This window comes from Staurois parvus, unplaced genomic scaffold (genome assembly GCF_062004578.1).
Source record: "Staurois parvus isolate SC_StPar_1 unplaced genomic scaffold, SC_StPar_1.0 ptg000426l, whole genome shotgun sequence".
In the NCBI taxonomy this organism is placed as follows: Eukaryota; Metazoa; Chordata; class Amphibia; order Anura; family Ranidae; genus Staurois; species Staurois parvus.
In genome coordinates this window covers 208753-224602 of record NW_028318222.1, presented here as the reverse complement: position 1 = coordinate 224602, position 15850 = coordinate 208753, and the positions used below count along the sequence as shown (strand labels likewise).

Sequence of the window (15850 nt, the reverse complement as noted above, 5' to 3'; positions counted from 1 at the left end):
CTTGGGTGCAGATTCCTTAGACTCTATATTCTATATTTTCCCATATTATACTAGGAGGCCATTCACACCAGATGTGCTGCCATGCGTTGATCAATGCTTGCCAGCGCATATACATCAATATATCAAAGCAATGTATTTCGTACACTTTTTGGTGTAGATGGACTCTGAAAGTTTGGTTTCTATGATAACAGTTCCAATGTACTGGTGATAAGTTTTTACAAAGAGGTACAAATAAACACTGAATTCCATTGTAGTGTCATACTAATGGTTAATATATATTCTCATCTGCAAGCTTAGACCAATGTATGCAAATGAAAGGATATCTAATGAAACATGGATATTCACTTCCTTAATGTAGTACTCCAACCAACACGCTTTTCTAGTCATGGATGGAGTTAAGAAGGGTTAGCACTTTATTGTCCCATGTGACCCAGTTAGGGAGAATCACTCTGTCCTGAGGACTAGTAGCAAGGGAAAACCTTCCAGTGAGGACATTTGTCACAGGTAGGAGATAACAGACCTGGGGAGATTTCTCTCTTTCTACTGTATCTCTAGGCAAGTGATTGAAAGCTTTCCAATGGGGACAGAGCCCGCAAAGAAAATAAAAACTTGACAGAGAATCAAATATGCAATAATAGTAAGGCCAACCACAAACCACCCAATGACAGCAAGCAAAGCTCCCAATTCCCAACATGGTTTACTATACCCAATTGATTTTTCACCTCCTAAGGGACAATGACATGTCCTTCAGAGGTGCTCTTGTTGAACAAAACAATTTCCTCATTGTCAAGTTCTACAACTTGTTGGAAGTTCCTTGTCATTTCTTCTCTGAGAAAGAACGTGCAGTGACATGCATCAAAGTGTCTGTTCTGTGCTAACTTTTTTTGTATTAATGATAATATTTAGCAGAAACGGTGCGTGGTCCTTCTACTTTTATGGGCGTCTTAATGGACCAGACCTTCCTCTAAGCTCTGCTGGGCTGGAGATTATCAAAGTGGAGCATTATAGCTAGGGTCTTTGACCTGATAAGGGGGACAATGACAAACCCTTCCTAATTCAGAGGCGATCTATTCAGACAATGGCACCTTCTTCATCTTGTTGGAAATCACTCTATAAAAAGCAGAGTAGGGAATATACACGACTGTCACCATCAGATGAGAATTGCAGAGGGTCCCAGCACTCAACTGACGAAGGCGGGCCATAGACGATGTGATTTTATTTCCTTAACCACAGTCAGTGTTGATAAGGGAATCTCTCTCGCTGACTTATTGTGTTCTCTTGGTGGGGGAACTATCCTTTCCGGGAGAACACAATAGCTTGCATGAAAAATCCGACAGGTTGGTTGTACAATTGAATTGGGCACAATCAGCCTGCCCACAAATGATTTGAATCTTGGCCAGTCCCTGCTGAATGGCCAGCTTAACTGCATGGAGGGAACTTATCCTCTTAAACTGGCTATACACTATACAATCAGAATACACAATCTTCTTAAGCTTTACCAAAGAAAGGTAATAGGAGGACAGATCTAAACAATCCATTCAATTTGTATCATATCTCTTGTACTTGAAGTTGATTTTACAATCAGGTTGCTTAGTGCATGGCCAGCTTTAGGTTTACTAAAACTGTGTAATAGGAGGACCGATCTAAACATTTCAATTTGGATCAAATCAGGCAGGCTCTTGTACCACACAGTTGATGGTAAAACTAAATGAGATTGAACAATCAGGTTGCATACTGTATGCTCAGCTCTGAGGAGGCAGCTGTCTATCTATAGCTTCCTGCATCTCTGTGCCTAGAAAAACTAAGTGGAGGCTGACAAGTGAATCAACAAAATGATATTTAGATCATTAGGACTTCTGTCAGTCTGTCACGTTTATTATAGTTCTCATTAACCCCTTCATAGCAGAGACACATTGCCTGCACCGCTGACAACACTTCAAGGTACTTTTCTAGGACATGTGAGAATACATCTTAACCTATTATATGGACATCAATGTCCTAAAATTATTAGCCAGTTATTAAAAAGGTTTTTGTTGCACTTTAGCCACTTCATTATAAAATTTACCTTCAAAACGCCAAGATAATAATGATTATTTAATTAGATTTAAAAAAGTGAACTTGGCAGCTCAGTCGGGTCTTGCTTTCATCTAATCCTACTAAAAACAGATTGAGTGCTATGGGTTGCTCTTGTTCTTTGACTTGCCAACGTCTCAACACGACGCCGTCATAATAATTAAAGGAAGCATGGCCTGGCAAAAATATATGGGGGCTTCTGATATCTCCTAAGGGTCCATGCACATTGGGCTTAAACGCTACTTCTACAAGAGTTTTGTGTTTTGCTTGTAGAAGAAGCTCAATGTTATCCTATGTGTAGATCAGGGGCAGACTGACAACTCATGGGGCCCCTGTGTCCTTGCCCACACTCAAAAAAGCCTATAAACAAAAGGTACCAGGGGCATTTGATGGGGCCCCCTACTGACCCAGTGCCCCAGTGCTCGAATGGTCAGTCCGCCCTGGTATAGATGCACATTAGGACATTTACACCCCAGTCACACTGGATGTGAATTGGCATGCGATTTCCATGCCATGTGGCTTGCAAATTGCATGCCAAGTTGCACCCTATTGTCTGCAATTACACCGCACCGATTTCTAAACTAGTACATGCACTACTTTTGGTTTGAATTGCATAGACATCTGTGTCAGATGTCTTGCAAATCGCACATGAAAATCGGCAGTTCACTCGACTCTGAAATTATGCGACTTCACTGTAAGTTGCACAATTTCAAAGTCGGGTTTGATGTGACCGGGGTGTTAAGAGGCATAGTTTAAGCTCAGTGTTTAGAAAAAACAACCTTTCTGGTTTGCGGTTTTTTGAGTTTTCTGGCAGAAAAAAAAAATACAAAAAACACAAAACCATCCTAAATTCCTGTACAAAAACACTCTATATGAGCGTTTTATTCTTCTAAGGGAACTGGCGGTTTCTAAAGCCCAGTGTGCATAGATCCTAAATATGCTAGTTGCCTGGCCGTTCCACCAATCCAATAATTTATAAGGGCTCATGCACAAGGCCATAAAGTGTCCAGACCTTGAGTAAACACTTTAATACCCTGCAGATGCAGCATAAGGCCACCCATAGAAATCGAATAGAAGAGGTTTCTATATGCGGTCATTTGTTGGGGGTTGCGTAAAGCACCTTCAGAGACGCATGCACCAATAGCACACTATCTGCGTTCAGGGCATTTATCTGTGCTTGCACTTTATGCAACCCGCGGTGCATAACCGCGTACAGTCTCATCTCATGTCTTTTGTCGGCTGTACACTGCAGTGGCGGTTCCTGAGAAAGTGTTTTAGGCAGGATCTGGATGCTGTACGGCCGTGTTTATGAGCCCCAAGTCTCTGGCCAGAAGTTCTTGTAATGTATTTGTACTGAACTGACTGATACAACAGCCAGGAAATTAGCTGAGGATGGGCATTCATGACAATGTCAGTACAGGGTTCCTCTCAACCAGGGGCGGACTGATAACTCATGGGGCCCCCAGGCAATATGGGATCATGGGGCCCGTGTCCTTGCCCAAACTCAAACAAGCCTATGAAAAAGGTACAAAGGGCATCTCATGGGGCCCCCTACTGACCTCGGGCAGTGCCCAAGTTTCCAAATGGTCAGTCCGCCCCTGCTCTCAACGTAACGTAGTGTAAAAAGTAAAATAAAATAAAGCTGCGCAACATTAAATAAAGAATATTCAGGGAAATATCTTCCAAAAGGATCAGAGACTGGCCCCCGAAAATTGATTATATGACGACTAAAATATATATGATGTAAATACTTGCCAGCACACCATGGATCTTCAATCAATTAAGTCCAAATGGTTTTTTTATTGCAGAAAGATTACATCACAGAGCAGGACCCCTTCGTAGCCAAGCAGAACCATATATATACATACAATTAATTAGCCAGCACCAACGACTTACCCATCCTTCAAAAGAATCCGAGGGTCCGCAGCTTCGTAGAAGTTCCTGGAAGCTGATGGTGCAGTTGGCCACAAAGTCGTCGTACCCAATGGGGGTGCCATGGAAGACGGCCAGCTCCATCTTGCTGCCCTCACATATGGTGACACAGAACTCCTCATTATAGGTGGGCTTGTTAGTCCTGTGCTTGACGGTGGTCTTCCCAATGGTGCACTCGTCCACGTTGATGGTGATGTAGGGGTCCAGCAGCGCAGAGCCCTTCTTGAACACCGAATGCCTGAGGGACCATCTGGTGGGCTGCAGACCCACCGCCTCCCCTATCTTCAGCTTCAGGTTGCCATTGAACCTCATGGTCCCAGCCATATACCTGGTGAAGAGCTGTGTGCTGGCCAGGTGAAGATCCAACCCTGGAGCCCTTGGTGACTCTACAGAGAAGTCAATGAGGCTGTGCACCTGCCGGCACCCTGGCCATTCCAGGACCCCCTGGAGGTCCACCTACCCGCATACGGGTGCTGAGCAGGACTACTGCATGCAGTGACTGCACCAGCTCCTTCCCCGCAGGCTGGGCATGCAGCTAGAAAGTTTCTGTCACCCCTCCCTGGGCTGGCACTGGGATCAGCAGTGGATGCAGCCCTCCCCCGTCCCTCCAGTCAGTGCTGACACCCAGCCGGGGCTCCGCTGCAGAGATCAGCGCCTCTCGTCAGTCCGCCGCCGCTGCCGCTCTGAGCGCAACCAGGAAGCCTGTCCTCGGACGGGCGGAGGACAACACCGCCCCTAGCGAGCGCTCTGCGCAGCGCAGCCAGGGCGAGTGTCAAAGTTTCCTACTGATGTTGTTTATTACAAAGTGTCAAAATAAATTGTACGCTGTCCATACACACAGGGCGCTGGGAGGATCGAGCCCTGGGAACAGCAGGGTGCAAACACAAAGACAGATGGCTTCTTAGTGGGCAAGGTTTGAAAAGAACAGGACATCATAGCAAGAGAACCTCAGCAGCTGATAGATCAAAAGTCAGAGAAATGTAGAAATACATGCAATAAATGTGACTGACAGATCAGCTCCAGTGATACTAAACCCTCACATTTCTAAAGCAGTACCCAGACCTTTATTAAATTGCAGCTTACCAGTTCCTAGCATCATGTGATGGCTGCATTCCTTTTCTTTTTTTAGCCTTTCTTCCCTTTATTTTTACCCTGTAAAGTCTGTGTTTCTGAAAGAACACGTCGACCTGTAGATGTAGCAGTTAGAGCAGTGGTTCTTAACCTGGGTTCGATCGAACCCCAGGGGTTCGGTGAGTCAGTCTCGGGGGTTCAGCGGAGGTGACCCACACCCGACTCATATGATTTGTGATGACATGCCCCGCTTGTCCATCATTGGCTGCAGGTGGTCACGCAACATCGCTTAGTCCAGTGGTCGGCAAGCCGCGGCTCTTGTGTGCCGGGCGCCCGCTCCCCTCCCTCCTCTCGGGCGGCAGGGACTCAAATGCAATGATTGGCCAGTCTCGCTGCCACTCACATCCTGATAGCCAGTGATTGGCTGTCAGGATGTGTGTAGGCGGGGCAGCGTGACGAACGTGAGAGGAGCTAGGCTCCTCTCACAGTCCGCCCTGAAGACCGGAACGGCGCGGGAATACAGCGAGAGGAACGCGCGGAGCAAAGGTAAGTGAATTGACACAGGGGGGACTTGGGGACTTAATATGGGGGATGAATTAATATGGGGAATGAATTACTATAGGGGGGATGAATTACTATATGGGGGATGAATTACTATATGGGGGATGAATTACTATAGGGGGGATGAATTACTATATGGGGGATGAATTACTATATGGGGGATGAATTATTATATGGGGGATGTATTACTATATGGGGGATGTATTACTATATGGGGGATGAATTACTATATGGGGGATGAATTACTATGAGGGATGAATTACTATGGGGGATGAATTACTATATGGGGATGAATTACTATATGGGGGATGAATTACTATATGGGGGATGAATTACTATGGGGGATGAATTTTCATACCGTTTGTTACAACATATCTTTGCGAGCAATCCTTTTCGAGGATGCTGGACATAAAGACGAAGAAAAGGAACAGACTTTGTTGCGAAAATGACATGAGAGTGGCACTTGCCAAGGTAATGCCGCGCATTTCTGAACTGGCCTCTGAAAGACAACAGCAGAAGTCACACTGATTTGCGGTAAATATTCATTATTTTGTTTTTGTGTGAAAATCATGTTTTAATGGTTTTGTTCTTTGTTCTTAATGGTTTTTTTCATTTTGTGCACCTATGTATAAATATATACCTATGTTTTGAATTTTAAAAATCATATTTTATTTTTCCAATTAAGAAGGGTTCCGTGAATGCGCATATGAAACTGGTGGGGTTCAGTACCTCCAAAAAGGTTAAGAACCACTGAGTTAGAGGGATGAGACCAACCATTTACTACTGACAGGCAGCGTGGTGTTAGAAACCACTGGGGCCCCATACAACCAACCTGACAGGGCCTGCCCCCCTCCCACCCCCCCCCCCCAAAAAAAAACCCCACAGTTTACTAGGCTTCAGTTATGAATGAATACAGCGAGTGATTGGTACTGATCACTCAATGTGTTCATTCATAACTGAAGAACGGAAAACAGTTTTTTCTTTTTTAGGGGGGGGGGGCGCTGTCAGGTTGGCTGTAAGGGGCCCCGTGATTTCTAACAGCAGCCCTGGGTGGTCTCTCTGCATTCATTCAGTAAAGGAAGGGGTTGGTAATTGTGACATTTACCAGACCCTTCCCCCACTCTCCACCCTGAAGGATTCTATGCAGCTGCTAGTGGGAAAGAGAAGGGAAGCAGGCAGCACTTCAAATAGGATGGAAAGGAAATATATAGTGCACAAGGAGGGTGATGGGTGCACTGTGGGGGGGGGGGGGTCAATTACTGGAACCAATCCCCTGTATGGCTCTCTCTGCAGCAGCTGAAAGCCAATGGGATGGGAAGGAGAAGAAGTCAGCTTTTAGCTGTTGCAGAGAGAGCCATACAGGGAATCGGTTCCAGTGATTGCCCCCTCCCCACCATGTCAATCACCCACCCTGCCTACATCCGATTTACCCAGCTGCCTGGGCCCCCCCTGCTGACCTGGGCCCCATACAGGAAGACTGATAGTACCCCTTTATCCATGGCGCTGCTGACAGGGGTGCGTACAATGATCAGCTTTTATGTGAAACCTTTAATGCAAAAAAAAAAAAATGTTGCTGTAACTCAGGAGTGTCCAAACTTTCTAAACAAACGACCAGTTTACTGCCCTTCAGACAAAGTGGTTCTAAAGGATCAAGGTTTTTTACCTTCATGCATACTATGGTTCTAAACCTTCTGCATGTAACAGCCCCCCCAGCACTTACCTGAGCCTCATCCCGATCCAGCAGTGTTCTTGAGAGCCTCGGTTCTGCACGGACCCTCACTCCCGATTGGCTATGTCAATCATAGCCAGTGAGGGGAGGGAGCTGAGCTGCAACTCTGTGTGTAAATGGACACAGAGTCGCACCTCCTCCGGTGCCCCCATAGCAAGCTGCTTGGGGGTATCTGACAGAAGGGATGGGCCAGGAGCACCAGGCTGCTTTGTGAAAAACCGCAGCACAGAGCAAGTAAATATGACATGTTTATTATTAAAGAAAAAAAAGACTAGTATAACTTTAAGGGGGGGATGCAAACTGTGGCCATTAGAAGTAGAAAAGGTAGAACAAAGTTAGTGGGAATAAACAATACCCCATCTTTTATGTCAGTGGGAGGAATTGTGCCCCACCATTGGTGTCATTGGGCCCCATTGTTGGTGTCATTGGAAGAAACTGTCCCCCATCATTGGTGTCCTTGGGAGGAATAGTGCCCCATCGTTGGTCTCATTGGGAGGAATTCTGCCCCTTCATTGGTGTCAGTGGGGGGAATCGTGCCCCATTGTTGCTATCAGTGAATGAAAATTAAGATTAAAGCAAGCTAAGGGCCACATCTGGCCCCCCAGGCGGCAGTTTGGAGACTACTTCTCTAACTGATTATAAAGCATTAACTGGAGTCTGGCTTCCATTTATTAGTGTATCTAAATCTGCTAGCGCATCTAACACTCCCCTTCCCCCCCCCCGGGACTGTCAATGCTGATGTCCAAAAGGTGCCCCCTGTGCTCTTACATCCAGAGTGGAGGCACACTAATACAGAAGGTGTGTTAATGGTCAGCTGAAAAAAAAAAAGAACTAATGCAGCCACCACATCTAATGACTGGTAGGCTGCAATAGATTACATTTTTGGTTTAGGGTTTAATACAGCTTTAAGCACTTTTAGCAGCTGGCTTTTTAGCATCCCCTACCACTCCCGTTACCACCCTGGTTGCGACGTGCGAATCGTATGCCAAGTCAAACCCTGCAATTAGAGCGGACAAATTGGTGCAGTTCCGACTTGGTCGGATCCACACTGATTTCTAAAATAGTACATGCACTACTTTTGGTGCGATTTGCATAGGCATCTGTGTCAGATGTCTTGCAAATCGCACCTGAAATCGGCAGGTCATCCTACTTTGAAATTGTGCGACTTCACTGTAAGTCGCACAATTTCAAAGTCGGGCTTGATGTGACCGAGCTGTTAAGCTGCAAAAGGCAGTGAAGTGGGGAGTTCACGCAGCATAGACACAATTCTTTATTTTTCATCCTGTTGCATTCAGTGAACAGCAAGCCCACCAAATGTGACCCATTCAAGAGAATGGGGAAACAACACAGACACTCCACAATTGCATGCAATGCACACAGTTGTAGTGTTAGTGCAGCAATTACAGGGTTAAAAGAGGCGGGGAGGAGGCATCACATCCCCTCCTCCCTGCTTGTCAATCACCTCTGAGAACGCCTCTAAAAAAATTCAGCCTTACTGAGTCTGTAGCGTCTTCATCTTTTAATCCTTGACTATGTTCCTGTATAATGGTGGCCATCCACACTTCAATGAATGATCAACTGATCTATAGTCAACAAAACATTCGATCAATAGGCTACACATGGGGGAAGTAGATTTCAATCCATAGTTAGGACAAGATCATAATTTACAATGATAAATTATTGATCACATCTGTTTCCTCCATATATCTCAGCACTGCCAATTGATGCAAAATGTTCAACCATTTACACTGAAAATGGAGTCTAAATTGATGGAAAGTGAAGTTATGGCAATTCAGTTTGCAGATTTGATCATTTTGGTTGAGTTACACATAAATTGGATAAAAAAATTCAAAATGTATATGGCCATCATAAACTAGTACCATTCCCGCTGCCTCTGATTTCTCTTTTCATGATTCTGTCTCCTGCAACGTCCTGTGGAGCCACATTTGCATGCACAGACTCCCTACACTGTGTGCATCAATAGACACACACAGTCTGCTAGCCTAGGATAAGGAGGCACTGCCCTGCTGTTCTCCCTTCCTTCTTCAAGCTAACAGACCAACACTGTCCATCGTAAAAGTAGAACTAAAGAAAAAACCTTTTGTTTAATTTTAGATAGCACAAGGGAGGGTTATAACCCCTGTCAGCTTCTTTTTTAATCTGTATTGCAGAGATTTCCCTTCACTTCCTGTCCCATGATCACAAAAAAGAAGTCAGCGGAAATCCCTCCAAAAGCAAGGGAATCCCTGGTTGTCATCAGAACTCAAATGTCCTCATTGGAAGAATTCCCCTCTATTCCTGTGCTTTTAACAACCCAAAATTTGGTATTTTCTTTCACTTTCACTCTTGGTGACAACAGCCTACAGGATACATTGAGAGGGAGAATCTCCCTAATGCTAGGTTCACACCTATGCATTTTCTGCAGCGTTTTGCAGAAACGCACCACAGTCCATTTAACATGATTTCCTATGGGACACATTCACATCTTCGTGTTTTCATGTGGAAAGGGTCAGGGACTTTTTTTTAAATGCAAATGGAGATGCTGCAGAGAAGCATGTAGTGCATTTTGGATGCATTTTTTGTTTTAATCTGCCTAGCAACAAGAAAAAAAAAAACACAAAACACAGCAAAAACGCAGCAAAAAATGCAAAACGCACTGCAAAAAGCACTGCAGAAACAGATCAAATGCAAACTGCATAGGTTTGAACCTAGTCTTACAGGGGAACAGTCATCAATAAAACCCTGACAGGTGTTCTAATCACTCTCCACTATATCCATTTTTTTTAAAGATTTGCCTTTAGTTTAAACTTTGCTGTGAAGATTGGAAGTTCAAGGAAGCAACACTCAGAGATCAGGAGTCAGCAGTATTAAAGTGTTACTAGACCCAGGCCCTGCATTCACTGTATCTGCTCTCCCACAGTACACACAACATGGAAATGTGATTATTTAACCCTAACCTAACCTATCTAACCTAACCCTCTTGTATTGAACTGTATTGTCTCCTGTTATATTGTAAAGCTGTTGGTGCTATATAAATCCTGTATTATAATAATAATAATAATAATAATATTTAAGTTAATATTAACTGCTAAATACCTTTTCTCATCAGAAGTTCTTGTGACTTGTATCAGTGTCCAGCAGAGCACTGGTTAAAGCTTGTAGGAGGAGCAGGGTGGACTGACAATTCATGGGGCCCCTGGGCAATAGGGGATCATGGGGCCCCTGTGTCCTTGCCCAAACTCAAAAAAGCTGCAATGCACAGCAATAAAAATCCCATTATTCTCTATGTCACCGATTCACATTAAAGTGTTACTAAAGTCATAACAGTAAAATCAGTCTGTATATGCAGTAAAGCATGCTTGGTATACTCACTGTGGAACCTAAGGGGTTAATCCTCTGCATTGTGCAGAAAGGATGTTTGATCCTGTCTTCTCTGATTCTCCCGTTCTACTGTCCCCAATCCATCGGCTGATAGAACAGAGCCTTGGGGGCAAGCTGCACATGCTCAGTTTGCCATGTATTGCTAGAGTTTTTTTCTTTTCTTGCGAGGGTGCATGTGATCAGCACAGGGCCAATCAGTGCTGTCCAGACAGAGGGTCAGGGGTCCTGCAGCCTCATAGGACAATCAGGGGAGAATGAAAACTCCTCCCACAAGCTTTAACCAGTGCTCTGCTGGACACTGATAAAAGTCACAAGAATACTCTAACTGATGATGAGAAAAAGGTATTTAGCAAATGATATTTCATAAAATAATTGCATTTCCATGCTCTGTTTACTGTAGGAGACCAGATATAGTGAATGCAGGGTTCTGGGTTTAGTAACACTTCAATGCTACATGGGACAGTGTGATTTTTGAAAAGGTGCAGGCTCTTATGGTACTACACAGTGCACTTTCAGCCCCAAAGACACATCAAAAACATACATAAACATGCCTGAGGGTCTGTTCACACCAGCTCATGTGCTAAGGGTTTAATGTCAAGTCGCTGGCATGCACTGTGAAACAGTGCTGATGCACAGATCGCAGTACATCACACCATTTGCCTTTTGTTTTTTTTATTAGAACTTTATTGAAATGTCAGTGACATTTATTTCAGTTCTATTCATGACAGCGGTGTTGCAAGGTGTTGTTTGTGGCGCAACATGCAGTACTTTTTTCAACATGCACCACTGCAATGCAGTGTGTGAACTGACTTCATAGCAAACTGCTTTGCCTTGGGACTGTGCTAGGCAGGGGAAGAGCAGCCTAATGCAAATGGTGAAAATGGGCCCTCATATTGTGGGCTGGTGTCCATTGTGTAGGGGCAATGATGGCTGGTATGATACATTGTTACATCACATGCTGGGTTTTTTTTTTACTTTAATTTTATTGAAGTGTCATAAATTTAAACTTCATTCAAGTCTATGCACTACAGTACATTGTGACACAGATCGTTCTTTAGGAACTGAATAGATGACAGATCTGGTGCAGAGCAATGCACTACCCTAAAGACCCCCCTTTACACCGCTTGTGTGTTAACAGGTGGGAATTCATGAGTCACCATGCGTTTTGAATGGCCAGCCAATCCAAAAACTGGACTTACGTAAAGGGAAACTATAGTGTACGTGTGAATGCACTTGTGCCAAGGCAGCCTATTCATTCTGAACAATCTGCCAATGCACTGCAAAGGACATAAAGGAAAAATAAATGAATAATACCCTTTTTTACAACACCGTGCACCAAAATTCACAAATGTGTGTTGGCTGTTACAGTGCGTTGGGGGTGACATTCACAATAAAAGGCACTGCAGCACCCCACACATTGATACACACATTATCACAATACACAACTGTGAATGTGCACAATACATCCTTGGTAGGATATGCAGTGCTGTGCTTTCCTAACAACTTTTATTATATACTGGTACAAGTTAAAGGAAAACTAATGCTATTCTTGGCTTGGCACATGTATCTGCTTAGCACCATTTTTGGCAGCTCCCAGTGTCACCTGCCTGCTTATAGACAATTAATTGCCATTATCAGACTGCTGATTCATCATACCATTAATAGACAAGAAACACAGGAAACTGTACAGATACACCAGTAAATAGAGCAGTTACCTTCCTGACTGTACCTGATGATTGTAAATCACAAGACTGGCAGAACAGAATTACAAACCTTCTGGCAGGCAAAACACATTTGTTTTCGTGTGTGTGTGTGTGTGTATTTATATACACACATACATATATTTATATACACATATACATATACAAACACACAGACATATATATATATATATATATATATATATATATATATATATATATATATATTACACGCACACACTGGAAATGAAAGTGTAAGAATCACTGTTACCACTACAGCCTATAGGAAGGGATATTCAGACTGGGACTGAAATTTAATGCCAATATTAACAATATAGATAATGACATAAGAATGCTTTCTGTAGGGCAAAAAAACATAAAAGTAAAAGCAGTATGTTTCAGAGTACAGGTTGCTATAGATCAGTGGGCCAAACTGTGGCCCAGATGTGACCCTTTGCTTTCATCTATCCAGCCCTTGGGGTATTATTCCTTCCCATTGATCCCAATGATGAGAATCCATTCTTTTCACTGACACCAACAGTGCGGCATAATTCCTCCCACTGACACCAACAATGGGGCACTATACCTCTCATGGACACCAACAATGGGGTACTATACCTCTCATTGACACCAACAATGGGGCACTATACCTCTCATTGACAGCAACAATGGGGCACTATATCTCTCATTGACAGCAACAATGGGGCACTATACCTCTCATGGACAGCAACAATGGGGCACTATACCTCTCATGGACAGCAACAATGGGGCACTATACCTCTCATGGACAGCAACAATGGGGCACTATACCTCTCATGGACAGCAACAATGGGGCACTATACCTCTCATGGACAGCAACAATAGGGCACTATACCTCTCATGGACAGCAACAATAGGGCACTATACCTCTCATGGACAGCAAGAATGGGGCACTATATCTCTCATGGACAGCAAGAATGGGGCACTATATCTCTCATGGACAGCAAGAATGGGGCACTATACCTCTCAAGGACAGCAACCATGGGGCACTATACCTCTCATGGACACCAACAATGGGGCACTATGCCTCTCATGGACAGCAACAATGGGGCACTATACCTCTCATGGACAGAAACAATGGGGCACTATACCTCTCATGGACACCAACAATGGGGCACTATACCTCTCATGGACACCAACAATGGGGCACTATACCTCTCATGGACACCAACAATGGGGCACTATGCCTCTCATGGACAGCAACAATGGGGCAATATACCTCTCATGGACAGCAACAATGGGGCACTATACCTCTCAATGACACAAATGATGGGGCACTGTATATTTCATTGAAACAAATGATGGGGCACTATACCTGCCATTGACACCAACGATGGGGCACTATTCCTGCCATTGACACCAACAATGGGGCACTATTCCTGCCATTGACACCAACGATGGGGCACTATTCCTGCCATTGACACCAACGATGGGGCACTATTCCTGCCATTGACACCAACAATGGGGCACTATACCTGTCATTGACACCAACAATGGGGCACTATACCTGTCATTGACACCAACAATGGGGCACTATACCTGCCATTGACACCAACAATGGGGCACTATACCTGCCAATGACAAAAACGATGGGGCAAATATGGAACCGATTCTCCCCAGCAACTGAATCGAAATTGGAATGGTACAAGCAAGATCTTTCACAACAAGCAGTTGGAGTGAAGCACGGAATCTCTGCAGTATACAGACATTTGCCCATGTTTTGTCTCATGAACAACACTGCAAGTTCAGATTAAAAAATAAATAAATGCTGATCTACAAGAAATCCAATATGCTTCTAACTCCCTGATTGATCTGACAACACAGTGCTTCTAGTGTAAAAATGTCAGCTCTTCCCAGATTAATTTTGCAGGACTACAGAACACTTCCTCAATTTCAATACAATTGGGGGAGGGGGTGCCTATAGTTCAGCAGAGGAGAACTGTCCAGGTCCAAAAATACTGCTTGGGATTTCAGTTCAGCAGAGGCAGAGTATACAGGAATCTAGGAGCTTAATGATTTCTGGCAGATCGACAGGTATTTAACAGGGGAAAATATGGGGAAATGTGCATGTATTACAGAGATATACTGAAAATATACTTTTTTTTCCATTTTGCCCAGATGTATGCTGTTACATTTGATGGAAAAGAATCACATGACCCATTCCATTACTTGTTATATGTTCAGCAGAACAGCTGTGTGGGTACACGTGGACTTTCAGAGAATGGCAGTTTAATTCTAGCAACTGATCGTTATACTCTTCACAAAATATCAGTGGAAAGTAAGAGGAACCAAGTAATTTCTGCAAATCTCAAGAGGATAATAGTCCAATCCACCGCTTGTTTGCATCATAAAGAGGAACTAAAAATGTAAATACTGATACTCTTTGTTCCTGTAAGGAAATTAACCCATTTACATACCTGTCACCTACAAATGGGACTAGTCAATAAAGCAGTGCAAGAGTGATGAAGAGGAACACTTAGACATGCCAAAATTTACCAGTGAGACAAATGAATGCCAGACAGATTTATGAGTAAGAATCTCAATCATGTTTTAGGCTCCATGCACACTAGTGTTTTTTTAAGCTCCTAGAAGCTGTTATTAGCATTTTTTTCCTGATCCTAGAAGCTAAATAGTGTTACCCTGTGTGTCCATACAAACTACTTTAGGCCATTAGCATTTTTTGACCTTCAGCGTCTAGCAGCAGAAAAAAAAAATTAAATAAAAAAAAAGGACAGGACAGTGGCTAAATGGTTCGCACTTCTGCCTCGCAGTACTAGGGCCTTTGGCTTGAATCCCAACCATGGCACCACCTGCCTGGAGTTTGCATGTTCTCCCTGTGCCTGCGTGGGTTTCCTCCGGGTACTTCCATTTCCTCCCACACTCCAAAGACATGCTGGTAGGTTAATTGGATCCTGTATAAATTGGCCCTAGTATGTGTATGTATGAATGTGAGTTAGGGACCTTAGATTGTATGTTGCTTGATGATTAGACATTGATGTTAATGTGCAATATAGATGTAAAGCGTTCAGTAAATTGACAGCACTATAGAAGTAGCTGTAATAAATACTTTTTTGTAGAGTTTTTTTGGAGCATTTTTCCAGCAGAAAAAAGAACACCAAAAAAGCTAAAACACTTCTAAATGCTACTAAAACACACCTAAGAGCTTTTTTCTACCTTTTTAATTTTGTTCTCCTCTACATATAATATAAAACGCTGATAAAATGCTAACACTCCTAAAACGATTCTAAACACCACTAAAACACTACTAAAAGCCGCTATATCCAGCGTTTTTTTTACTTTAAATCGCTAGTGTGTATGGAGCCTTTCTGTTCACTGTTGCAAAAAATGTCCCCACCAATTTCCT

General features: G+C 43.6%; 1 protein-coding gene across 1 annotated transcript in view; it reads right to left on the bottom strand.

Moving 5' to 3' along the window:
- PRKCH (protein kinase C eta) overlaps positions 1 to 4683 on the bottom strand; it is a 240936-nt gene extending 236253 nt beyond the window's left edge. Inside the window, exon 1 of the mRNA XM_089687472.1 lies at positions 3970 to 4683. Coding sequence (XP_089543598.1) covers positions 3970 to 4329 — 360 coding nt within the window. The 5' untranslated portion in view covers positions 4330 to 4683. The remainder of the gene's footprint in view (positions 1 to 3969) is intronic.
- Between the last annotated feature and the right edge of the window lie 11167 nt (positions 4684 to 15850).